Source organism: Tetrao urogallus (genome assembly GCF_951394365.1).
Source record: "Tetrao urogallus genome assembly, chromosome: 3".
Taxonomy (NCBI): Eukaryota; Metazoa; Chordata; class Aves; order Galliformes; family Phasianidae; genus Tetrao; species Tetrao urogallus.
Window position 1 is genome coordinate 3446690 of NC_136815.1, and position 12851 is coordinate 3459540.

Sequence of the window (12851 nt, forward strand, 5' to 3'; positions counted from 1 at the left end):
GAGCCCAGTGCTCCCCTCTGCTCCAAGATGGCCCCAAGTTGCACCAGGAGGTGTTTAGATTGGATATAAGCAATGATTTATTCAAAAAGAGAATAATCAGTTACTGAAACAGGATGCCCAGGTGGAGTCATCATCTCTGGAGATATTCAGAAGACATGTGGACATGGCACGAAGGGTCATTGTTCAGCGATGGGGCTCAGTAGGTCAGGTTGATGGCTGGACTCAATGATCTTGAAGATCTTTTCCAACCAAGATGATTCTCTTACTACAACCCCACCATGCCAGAGTATGTTCACTCTGTATCCTCACTGGGCTCTTGGTTACAAAGCGTACATGCTTAGATTTCTACAAAAATCTATCCTCATGGTAAATTGGAGCTGTAGGATGACTTCCAGATCATGGCTTCACTGGAGGACTTGCTCCAGGCTTATGCTGCCCCTAAACCAAGGCACTTCTTTGTGTCTGAGCTCTCCAGGCCTCCTGTCCCTAGGTTTTTTAGCACAGAAGACAGCACAAGGCTCTTTCCTGCACCTTGGTGTGCACCAGGATCCAGCCATGGTCATCCCATGCTTGCAAGACTCTCACACCCAGCAGCATATCATGGTATGTAACCCAAACAGCAAATTGCAATGGCTTAAGAACACAAAACCTCCAGAATGCATGGAGATTGGGGGGGGGGGGGGAAGACACCCATCCGGACAAGCTGAAGTCCATGTGTGCATGCAGAGGTAAGGTTTTCAGCACAAACTGGGGCAAAATGAAATTCTGTTGTGCTGTCAGCCAAGCTGAGCTGCAGGATGAAGGCACTTGGGGCCACGTGGCATATCTCCAGTGTTTGTCCCTTGCTGTGCAGTGGCTGGGCGCTAGGAAAGAATGGCCCCATCAAGTGCCACCATGGCAGTGATGGGCTGTTCTCATTCCTTTGTTGTCCTCTTTCAACCCAGCAAAATCTCTTCCTCTATCAGAGCCAAACTGCAGATATTAGGGTCACAGCATTGTGTGCATTGTGGGGAGATAGTCCCCATCCCTCCCTGTGCTCTGGTGTGGCAGGCTTGTGGTGGCACTGGGGATAGAACAGAGTATCCAGCTCCTCCACTTGCCCACACTAGATTTCTTTCATTGGGCTTCATCTCAACGAGTTTGGGCCAGAAAGACCAGCACTGTATCACTACAGATCTTTGTCCCGGACTTGCTTATTGCATATAGAATCATAGAATCATTTGAGTTGGAGGGGACCCTTAAAGGCTGTCTAGTTCCAACACCCCAGCAGTGAAGAGGGACATCTGGAGCTAGGTGCTGCTATATCTCTGTGCTTCATCCTGCTTCCCTGTGGCTCTGCAGTCTGAAGGATATTTATTCACTTGGCAGGTTATTAATATTTGCCGAAATACCCTTGTCTGCATTGTTCTGCCATACTTAATATGGTAATCAGCATTGCAGCCTGTATAGCTAGGGATGATTTGTGATTGAAAATCCATTAGGAATTTATGGGCTTTGGGCTGAATTGCCAGGATGTGCAGTTGCCAAAATACTTGAAATGCTTCCACTGGAAATGAGACCTTGTGGGAAATGAGTACTTGCTTTTCTCATACACAGTCAGTTCCCATTGAATCTCCATTGCTGGCAGCTAGTACACCCAAGGCAATAAAAATACATGTAATACTCAGGGCACCAATGGAGCACTAACCTTGTGTCAGATGATGATGGATAACAGACTTCAGCTCCTGACACACAGTGCTCACAGCAGCTCAGCATCCCACAGCATTGTTTCGATGGCTGGCTTTAATCTGTGCATGAGGCACTTGCTGCTTTTTGCTCTGCATTGCAAATTGATGGTTGGACTAAATGATCTTTGTGTTCTTTTCCAACTTCAATGATTGTATAATTCCTTCAAACACACCTTGTTGGAGAAGGGTGAAATCTCCCTGCCAGCTTGGAAAACCCCACGTGGAGGATCAGGCATGGAGAGATGGACAAGGGTGGTTTGGGTTATTGCTGGTCTGAAAATCTTCCCCATGTTACCCACAGATAGGAAGGGACATCTGCAGGCAAGAGAAATGCTGCAGAATTGAGGGAGATGGTTTAGTGGGCACGAGTGATGTGTTGATGGTTGGACTAAATTATCTCAATTGGTCTTTCCCAACTTAAATGATTCTATGATTCTATAATACCATGCAGATACAATGGGAGAAAAGCACAGATGTGTCTTGCAAGGATACAGTCTAAGGCAATTTTCACTTTCTGAATCTCTTTAAGCAGGCACCTGTGACTGTCTCCCATTCCTGAAAGGGATTTCATCTCTTTCAACTTAAGGCATATGGAGAAGAAGGGAAAAATCTTGCTGCAGAAGATAAATGCCAGCCAGTTTGTCTTGGAAAGCATTCACTTGATGGGTTGCTGGTTTTTCTGAAGTCAATTCTGAGCAAAAATCCCAGCTTCTGTGATCTGGGCAGTAGGTGGTGAGCTGCACAGGGGGGATTTGCAAAATCCACTCGAGACATCCCATTCACCCCTATGGCTCCAGTATGTCATCAAACACAATTTTAGCAAAGCTTTGCAGGAAGCACCAGCTGCTCTGCACCGATCACTGCAGCCTGTATCATTCTGAATGCAGTCTGGCTTTGAATTCCACAAAGGATCAGGGCTTAGCATCACTCAGGCAAAGATCACCTTGAGGAACAGCAGAGCTGGCTACATCCCATCTCGTTTTTTTTTTTTATGGGAAGAAAAAGTTAGGAGTGAAACGATGGGATTGACACTGATAGAATTGAAGTGATGCCGACAGTGCTGCCAATTCCCAGCTAAGAAGAATGGCTGGAAAAATGAATTGGCTCTGAAAAAATCGTAGAATCATAGAATCATTAAGGTTGGAAAAGACTGCTAAGATGATCTAGTCCAACCATCAACCCATTGTCACCATGCCCACTAAACCATGTAACAAGGAGTAGTCATTCTACAAACCCTGTGTACGGTGTGGATGCCATCATTCCCATCCTCGTGTCCCACTTCCACCTTCTTCATGATCCATTACCAAGAAAAACAGGGTTTGATTGTACCATGGTGCCAGAATCCCTTTGGTTTGTGCTCTTTTCCAGCTCCCATCTCCCTCTAAACTCCTTTCCATAAACCCATCCACATGGGGCTGGGCTCTGTGCTGCACACCAGGGCAGCACCAGGGCTGGCACGTGCTGTGAATAATAAATAATGAGCGCACGAACGTTGGGAAAGTCCATAATTTTCACAGCCAACTTGGGCACGTTTCCATTGGAAAGCTTCCCCATGCCTCTTCAGCTGCTCCCTGGTTTTGGTTTTTGGTGGTTTGTTCGGTTTTTTTCCACTTTTTCTGTTTCTGTTCATTCCTTGGGTACCACTTGCAAAACAAAGTGGAGAGGGAGCAGAGAGAGAGTGCAGAGCAAGTGGAGTGGCTAGAAATGATGTTTGGGAAGTGTGATGAGCTGCTCAGTGTGTGTTCCCTTTCCTAGCCCCTTTTTCTCTCTTTACATCAGAGGCTTTTAAGTATAAAGCAATGTCGAGGGAATTTTCCAGGCAATGGATGGGAGGAGAGGAGAGGGGATGCATATTCTCCCAGCTCAGGTTACTTATGTACTTATGTTCTATTTTGAGGCTCCGGCCACGCGGTGCTAAGCAGCCACTGACCCAGGGAAGGGACGAGCTTCAAAACAAGAGTCTGATGGGAAATGATAGGTTTCCCTCAACAGAAAGCAGGGCTCAAAGCATTATCACGTTCACCAGTGTCTGTTCAATGTTGACTGGAGGCGTGTCCATGGGGGAAATCTTATTTTCTCTGTTCCCACTGTCTTAATCTTCATGGCCAGAATGAAATTTAATGCTGAACATTTCTGAATATGTGGTTCATACCCACCTTTGGATGTACCTGTGCACAATGGGAGGTCAGCATGTTCCAGAACTTGCGTCCTGGGCAAACCCATTGGCTTCCTTCTTCCCATCACTGTCATTGTTATGCGGCCTGACAGTGATAAGGAAAGGGGAAATGGCTTTAAAAACTAGAAGAGTGGTAATTCACGTTAGATGTTAGGAAGAAATTCTTTACTCATAAGTGGTGAGGTGCAGGAATAAGCTGTGCAGAGAAGCTGTGTGTGCTCCATCCCTGGAGGCGTTCAGGGCCAGGTTGGATAAGGCCCTGGGCAGTCTGATTTGGTGGTTGGCAGCCCTGCTTGTGTCAGGAGTTTGGAACTAGATGATCTTTCAGATCCTTTCCAACCTAAGCCATTCTATGATCATGAACGCAAAGATGTGTCCCTGCTGTGGGGTACTTTATGGGGAGCAGTATGCTGGCAACAGTGGGGATGCAGATGAGCAGTCAGAGTGAGCAAGGGAGCATCCATTCCCAAGAGCTACAAAACCACATGCATGCCACCCCCCTCCTCCACCAGTTCCCCTGAAAAAAGCTCATTTGCAGGCGGCTTAGGTGGCCTAAGAGCATTAGAGATGCATTTGGTTGACATTAGCTGCTCGAGTAACTCCGGGAGCATGTGGCTGATTAGGGGCAGGCTCAGCTCGTTGCGCATGGTGGAAATATTGCTGGAACGCTCCGGTAAGGTCTGGAGAGACAGGATGGGTGAGAATTGGGTTGCTGCCCCAACAAGTCATCCCCATGGGGTGTCTGTGAGCTTCTCTTGGGTGCTGCTGGGTGATTACGAAAATGCTGGGCTGAATTGCATTAGAAAAACGCAGATGGATGCAGAAGTATTAGGGTGAACACGTGCCAGCCAGGCAGAGGAACATCAGGACCACCAGTGCTTCACCATCTCAGCCCCCCCATTCTCCTCCTTGCACCCTGTGTGTCATCCACATGTCAGTGCTGAGGCTTGGGATGCTCAGTGGGGATGCGGTGAAAGGCTGTAGGTCATCCCTTGGATGGAAGTGGAGTTTTGTCTCTCTACCCCTGTTCTGATTTCAGGAGGAGCCCCCATCTCAGCATCCCATCAACTGGGATGTGAAGGCAGTTCCAAGGCACCATCCCAGGGCTTTCTTTGGAGGTATTCTCATCAGAACTGCCCTGACCACTATGTTTTGCTTTTCCTTCCTTTACAGCCTCGCTCTCCACCGGGATTTATGGAGGTGCTGAGAAGCAGCTTTGAGCTCTGCAGTCCCCGGACGCCTCTCCTCTCCCGGCATCCCGACCTTTGGATTTAACCATTCAAGGCTCCCGTGCATGGATTGCCCGAGCCAGGCACCGCTGCCGGCCGCCGCCGCCCCGTAGGCTCCCGGTCCCCCTTGCCACCCCCAAGTACTCCACATACCCCGATGGGGTAACGTGACGGGGCCACCACTGTGCCACCATCATCCCCATATGCAGAGGCCTTTCTAGAGCGCAGCACCGGAGGCGACAGCCGCTCGCCATTGCACACACCAAGGACACCGACACTACAACAAAGGGATTTTTTTTTTTTTTCGTAATTATTATTATTATTATTGTCATTAATATTATTATTACTGTTTGGCTTTCACCCCGGGGGCTTGCGGTGTGTCGAGGAAGCCAGCGCGCTCCCAGGAGCTGGGGTTATTTGCACAGCAGTTGTACATTGAGTTCTCCATTCTCTTCTGTTTGTTCGTTTTTTTTTTAAGTGCAGAGAGGGGTGTTGGTTTTTCTTTTCCCCCCCGCACCACTCTTTTCTTGGGTTTTTCCATCATCAGCATCACCTCTGCATCATCCTTCTCTTGTCCCACCATGGCCCGGATGAACCGCCCTGCACCAGTGGAGGTCTGCTACAAAAACATGAGGTTCCTCATCACCCACAATCCCACAAATGCCACGCTGAGCACCTTCTTGGAGGTAAGAAGCAGGGATCGTGGATTACATTTGGGGGCTAAAAGCTAAGCTGCAAATGGTTCATTGGAATGGAATGGGAAGACCCTGTTCCATTGGACAGTGCAATGGAGCGTCCTATTGGTACCCAGCCCTGTTGGCATCCCATCCATGGTCCATATCTCCGTATCTGTTTCTTGGGGCAGGATATTTGGAGGACTCTAAGTATAGGGCCTGTCAACCCCATTGCATCCCCTACCAGCTCCCTAGAAGCGCTGCACAAATGCAGCCTCCCCTGCATTTTCCAGTATGTCAGTAAAGGACTTCTCACCCCAAATAGTTCCAAAGCTACCTCTGAGTGCAAAGAAACTTTATAGACACAAAGAAAAAAGCACAATCACCACGGTGTTGCAGCAGAGAGACGGTGGGCAAAACCACCCCGTGTTCCTGTACACCACACTGGTGGCAAAATTCACCTTCCCTCCAGATCTGCAGGTTTTTTTGGCTGAGCATACAGGGATTTTTAGTGATTTGGAAGCCTCATGCAGGGAGGGGATCAGCAGGATCATCCAAGCCCCCAGCCTGCCACAAGCAGGCACAGGGATGATCTCATTCAGCGCCCGGCCGGGGCTGATACACCAGCACGTAATCCAGGGGCAATCCATGCCTCGGGTGATAAGCCCAGCTGGAAAAAGCCCAAGTCCCGGCGTGCCTGCAGCACGTTCAAGTAATTAACTCATGGGGTACAGCAGCAAAACACCTTCATCAGTCAAAGAAAAGCCTCAAGCAAATGCTCAGTGAATTCATGGGGAATGCGCCAAGCACTCACTCATCTCCATGCACTTCTGCAGGGGAGTTGAATCCTCACTGTACACCCAATAATTTCTCCTTTAGAGGATCTGTTGCTTTGGAGGAATTGTCTCCTTTTTGGGGATTTTTCTCTAGGACATCCATTGCAGCTCAGCATCATGCCCCATGCTGTTGGTTTTGCTCTTGGCACTGAGCCCCTGGGTGCTGGTTTTTTTCAGCCTGGAGATGGGCTCAATAATCTTTATGGGTCCCTTCAAACTCAGGATATTCTATGATTCTAAGCTTTGGTTGCTTATATGGGGAATATGATGTGCTTTTGAATACCTCCAAGGCTTTAAAATGAAATGATGCTCTGGATGAAAAAAGCTCATGCCTATGTGGAGGTTTGGTGCTCTAGGATTTAATGTTTCATTGGGAATTAGTTGAAATTTTTCCTTCCTAGCCCGTGCCAACTATGGGGGATTTTTGCTTGGGCATCCAGGTTTGGGCATGATGCAGTTTTTGGGAGTATATGGTCCATGTGATCATAGAATCATAGAATCATTAAGGTTGGAAAAGACCACTAAGATCATCTAGTCCAACCATCAACTCATCACCACCATGCCCCACTAAACCATATCCCTCCGTGCCGTATCTGTCCTTTTCTTTAACACCTCCAGGGAAGGCCCACCTCTACGAGCAACCTGTCAACATAGGGCTGGGCCATGTTGAGGATAACCAAGGTACAACCCAGCGGGATTTTCCCATATCTGCTCATCATAAAACCTCTCCTTCCCTCTCCAGGATCTGAAGAAGTATGGTGCCACCACAGTTGTGCGAGTGTGTGAAGTGACCTATGACAAGACCCCTCTAGAGAAGGATGGCATCACCGTCATGGTAAGTGGAGGGCACCCCATCCATGCCTCCTACCCATCCCATGGATGCAAAAAGAAATGCTGCTCCATGATGGGACACAGACAAGCTTGGGGTCCCCACATTCTTGGAGGGCAGCACTGGGATACAATGTTTTATGCAGACATGTATTGCTCCAGGTGAGCACTCAGCTTTTTGCACATCCCAAAATGGATGTTTTGTGGACAATTTGGCTCAAATGGGTTTTAGGGAACAGAGAGGAAAAACTGGGGATGGCACCAAGGTCCTGACACCTCTCTGCTACCCAATCCCTTGTGAGACATAAGGCTGCTCAGTCAGCAAATTCTTGTCGTGGTGTGAGTAGCATCTCTGCTTCATGTCCAGGCACCCACGTCATTCGATCAGAGGGACTTAAAGATAACGAGGCTCCTGCTGGGAAAGCTGGAAGTGGCTGGTCTCTGTCCAGGACAGATAGGAGATGACGGAGGAGATGTATGTGGGTTTGGGGCAGTTGCGGTCTTTCCACGGCACTGCAGAAGCCTTTGGAAGATTTTTGTGTTGTCTGAGCTGCAGGCTCCCTGCCGTGCAGCCAGAGCTTCCCACTTAGCTACTGTTGCTCAAATAGGATTCCTGCAGCAAACCTTCCCACGCAGCCAGCAAAGGGAGTGTTTTAACAAGTGGGGAATTCTTTCCAAAATAAACGAAATAACACAGGCTTTCCTTGGTCGACAGAGGGAAGAAGCTACAAATAGAAGGAGAAATTCAGCTTGCTTTGAACCAGCATGCAGCACATGCTTCCCAAAGCTGGGGCAAAACTGAGCAGCAAACACCATCCCTAGGGTCCGCTTAGCATCCCTTGTTCAGCATCGCTCATGCTTGCCCGGGAGCTTGAAGGCAGGGTTTGAAAGCCAGCTTTGGCCTCAGGCAGAGGCAGGCAAACTCCCTGCTTCCCGGCGTCAGGCTGAAATTGGGCTGGTGCTTTAAAAAAAGAAAGCATTGCCCACGCACTCGAAACTGTGACTCATGCAGCTGAGCCCGCAGCTGCCTATGCTGCTCTGCGCTGGGGCTTGGAAGCACCCAGGGAATGAGAGCCCTTGATCCCACATGGAAGATATCCATCGTTCCCGTTACCCTCAGCGTTATCTTATCTGAGGGGTATTAAAAAAGCAGAGTGGCTTTTTTTTTGCTCTTTTACTGGGGAATCAAAGGGAGAAAGCAGTGAGAAGAAAAAAGAAAAGCGAGGATGCTGAGCTGGCACAGCTTGGTCTTTATCTCAGGTGATAAATAATTGGAGATGATGTCAGGTGTGATTGCCGTGCTGGGGAATTGGCACAACCGGTGCTAGGTGAGCTGAGAGCCCCGCGGGGCAGACAGTGAGTAATTGGATAAAGGCAGCGAGCTTAAGTCCTTGTATGGGGCAGGCATGCTTCTGGTGGGCTCCAGCCTTTCCACTGCTGGAACAGGGAGTTTCTAGGAGGAGTCTGGGAAGTCTGGCAGTGCTGAGAGCACATGGGGAGCTGCCTGGTGTGGGATGGTTGAGAGTTCTCTTTGTATGAGATGTATCCTGGATGTAACGAATATCATAGATATCATAGAATCATTCAGGTTGGAAAGAACTTCTAAGATCATCTAGTCTAACCATCAGTATAGGCAAGTCCTAGATGAAAGACGTATCTTATATAGAGAGCAAGATCAGGTTGGATATTAGGAAAAAATTCTCAGAAAGAGTAGTGAGGCATTTGAATAGGCAGGTGGTGGAGCTACCATCCCAAGAGGTTTTCAGAAAAGGGTAGATGTGGCACTGAGGGGCATGGTTTAGTGGGCATGATGATGATGGATTGATGGTTGAACTAGAGGATGTTAGTGGTCCTTTCCAGTCTTAACAATTCTATTATTCTATGATACGTATCTTAGATGCAGAAACTCAGCCTGGAGGACTCCAGACAGAAATAGGGTAAAAGGCAGAATTCAGTCTACACAGGAACTGTGTCCTACCTATACATCCAATATGTGGGATATAGTTACCTGTCTTTATAAGACATATCCTGTATAGAAAGATGCCTACATCTTAGATCTATGATAACCTATAGCATATGGATATCTCTGTATATTTTCAGCAGATGGAGATCTATATCGTATTTTTCTGTGGATAGATATGTGCAGATATACAGAGACATCTCTACATTATATACTAAGTATATCCATTTATATACTAAATATATCCATATATATAGAATCATTAAGATTGGAAAAGGCCACTAAGATAAACCTACCCAACTGTCATCCCATCACATACTGACTAGGTATCCTGACCTTTTCTTTGAGGAATAGGTTCAAACTGGTCCTGTCCTGGACATCCTCCTTGGCTCAAGCACTAGAATGCCTTGAAGCCCAACGTGTTCATTTCCTCTCAAAGCCTGATGGACATTGCATTTCTGGTTCAAATCCCAAAGTGAAGTGAAGCTTAGTGCTTTTTTGCCATCTTACACCAGGGACTCAAACACAGCAGCTCAGTGACTCACCCTGTAGCCGCAAAGATTCTGGCCCTGTGCTTCTCACCTGTCAGATTTCACTGCATCTCATCCCAGCTATGCTCTCCTGCCCATTGTTGTCACACATGCCACATTCCTTCTGCCAAATCCCCCATTTTGGAAGAGAAATCCCTATGCTGGGAGAAATGTGCAATGTCAGCTGTCTGGTGGTGCCCATAGGGAGGGGAGGGACTGTCCCTCCCCCAAAATACTGCAGAGGAGGAGGGAAATGCTTTTCTCCCCAGCAAAGTGGCTTTGTGCTCCTGGCACTGGATTTAGATGGGAGCTGATGAGAGGAAGGATAGGGCTTGTGGCTACCCAAAATTCAGCACAGCCAAACGGCCACTGCCAAACCTGAGTGTGTTGGAATGAAATTCCAGATGAGTCTGGAGGAGGCAGACAATGGCCTCTAAAGGCAAGAGGACGTGGGGACAGGACCATGTTGGAGGTCATGGAGGTACTTAAAAAAGATGAGCCTCTTTCTAGGGGTCAGGAGGATCATGGACTTGGCATCATCCAACCCAAACCCTGAGCCAAAGGATTTGTTCTCACCTTGCTGCACTATGAGCTCAGTTCCAAGAATAAGCACCCACCAAAAGCCATCACCTCAGGATAAAAGCGGTCCTTTATAGTTTTCAGCATGGGATCTGCCAGTGTTTCTCTCTCTTCTCATCCCTCTCCCATCCCTGCAGGATTGGCCGTTTGATGATGGAGCACCTCCTCCCAGCAAGATAGTGGAAGATTGGCTCAACTTACTGAAGACAAAGTTCTGCGAAGACCCCGGCTGCTGCGTGGCCGTGCACTGTGTGGCTGGCTTGGGGCGGTGAGTCGCAGTCTGGCACAAAGTGGGAAACAGCCACTTGTTTCCCCTCCCCCTTTTAACAGGGTTTTGCAGTAGTGAGGGTGTTAGTGGGAATAGGCATTGATGTACTGCTCTCTGAGCACATACTTGCTAAATTCTGGGTACCAGGGGATATACCAGCAATGCTCAGTGCCTAGCAGTGCATTTGCTTTTGTAATCTTATTGCAGTCCTCTCACTGAAATCAGGAGCTGCTGCTTAGCCTTGCAGCACGTGAAGGCTGTGTTTTGCATGGGTATTTGTATCTGCTTGTACAATTTGCCTTCAAAATCCTTCTGCTCATTAAAGCTCAGCTACCAGCCCTGTCCTGTAGGTTTTACTTGTGGGATCAGCCACTCTTTGGGGCCACACTCGCAACCTAATCTCAAGAAATAACAAATCCTAGTGTTGGTGCCTGCCCAACCGCCCTGTGGTCCCCAACCTGAGATGGAATGTGAGTGCCCAAATTGGAGGCATAGTTTGGAGTTGAATATTGCTGTTGTTGCCTTTCAGCGCTCCCGTCCTCGTTGCCCTGGCTTTGATTGAGAGTGGGATGAAGTATGAAGATGCCATCCAGTTCATCCGACAGTAAGTGCCCTGGCAAGCAGCGTTTCAGCACAGGGGCAGAATCACAGAGTGGTTTGGTTGGGGTTGGAAGGGACGTCTGGTTCCATCTGGTCCAGCCTCTGCTCAAGCAGGGACACCCAGAGCAGGTTGCCCAAAGCCATATCACAGCAGCTCCTGAAGATGTCCAGGGAAAGACACTGTAAGGTGGGGAGAATCAGAGAATCAGAGCTGTAAAAGGCTCAATGCCCATCACAGTCCTTGGAGGATGCACACTGCTTCAGCCTCCAAAATCTGTTATTTGCTCCAGGCGGGGGATTTTCCACCACAATGGCTGGGTTTGGATTGGTGTTCTCCTGTTGTGTTGCTGACTGCACCAACCCCTCTGTTATCATTCCTTGCAGAAAGCGCAGAGGAGCCATCAACAGCAAGCAGCTGACCTACTTGGAAAAATACCGACCAAAGCAGAGACTCCGGTTTAAGGACCCTCATAACCACAAGAACAAATGCTGCATCATGTAACCTCAATGACCTCTTGCCAAAATTTGTGCACACAGACACCCGGGCACTCGCACACATCTCCCCTGTCTCTTCCCAGCCCCATGCACCCCCACGCACTGCCCCATTCGTGGACCCCACTGCTGGGGGCTGGAGAGGGGGGGGACACGGAGCACAGCCAGCGTGTCCCAGCACCTGGAGCGCACTTGCCTTGCTGAATCCCCAAGAAAGGATGCTCAGCCTAGCTGCAGCCCCAGAGAGGGAAGGCAGTGCTGCCCTTTGACTATTGACATTAGCAGGCAAGGAGTTCATGTGCCAGTTCTTTTGTCGCCTTCCTTCTCTTCTTCCTCTTCCCCTTCCTTTCCTATTGCACTGAGATCAAGTCTAGCACAAGGAGAGTGCGCACAGGGGCACTTGTTTTGGGAGTGATACAGGTAGAGCTGTGCCAGCCATGGAGGGGTAGGGAGCAGGAAAGCTGGGGTACCCACCTTTCCCACCCTTTCCCCCCCAAAAAGGGCTGCAGCAGTGGGTTTGGAAGTGAGGATGGCTCAGTGACCTCGGGAGGAAAGATGGTGATGGCAAGGAGAGGAAAGGAGCTCATAGCATGGTGGTCGTGGGAACGGCTGAGCTGAGTGCCCCCCAGTGCTGTCCCCTTTCTCCTGCCCCCTCTCCATCATCCCCCATGGGGTTTGCAGAGGGCTCACTGCCCCTTCAGGCCCTGCAGGTATACAGCAAAGGCATCAGAAAATTTGGGGATGATGGCAGGGCTTTGAGGTACCCAGCTCTCAGGGGTGCAGGGCCAACACTGGGTCCCACCAAGTGCTGGATGCTCTTATTTATGGCTTCCAAACTCAATGCACGGAGTGATGGTTTCTTTCCCACCGTGTCCCCTCTGCTGAGCTTGCAGTGATGCAGTGGGACTGAGCTCATGTGCTCAGCATCTTTGTCATTGCATCCCCAAGCCAC

General features: G+C 48.9%; 1 protein-coding gene across 2 annotated transcripts; it reads left to right on the forward strand.

The window, feature by feature from the left end:
• Window positions 1-5713: 5713 nt before the first annotated feature.
• PTP4A3 (protein tyrosine phosphatase 4A3) lies at window positions 5714-11909 on the forward strand (the record flags this gene model as incomplete). Of its 2 annotated transcripts, XM_079533733.1 has the most annotated exons (5): window positions 5714-5818; window positions 7385-7477; window positions 10677-10807; window positions 11337-11411; window positions 11792-11909. In XM_079533733.1, the coding sequence occupies 5 exons, from the start codon at window positions 5714-5716 to the stop codon at window positions 11907-11909; spliced, it is 522 nt and encodes a 173-aa protein (XP_079389859.1). The 2 variants fall into 2 exon arrangements, with proteins under 2 accessions (XP_079389859.1, XP_079389860.1); XM_079533734.1 differs by lacking the exon at window positions 11337-11411.
• Between the last annotated feature and the right edge of the window lie 942 nt (window positions 11910-12851).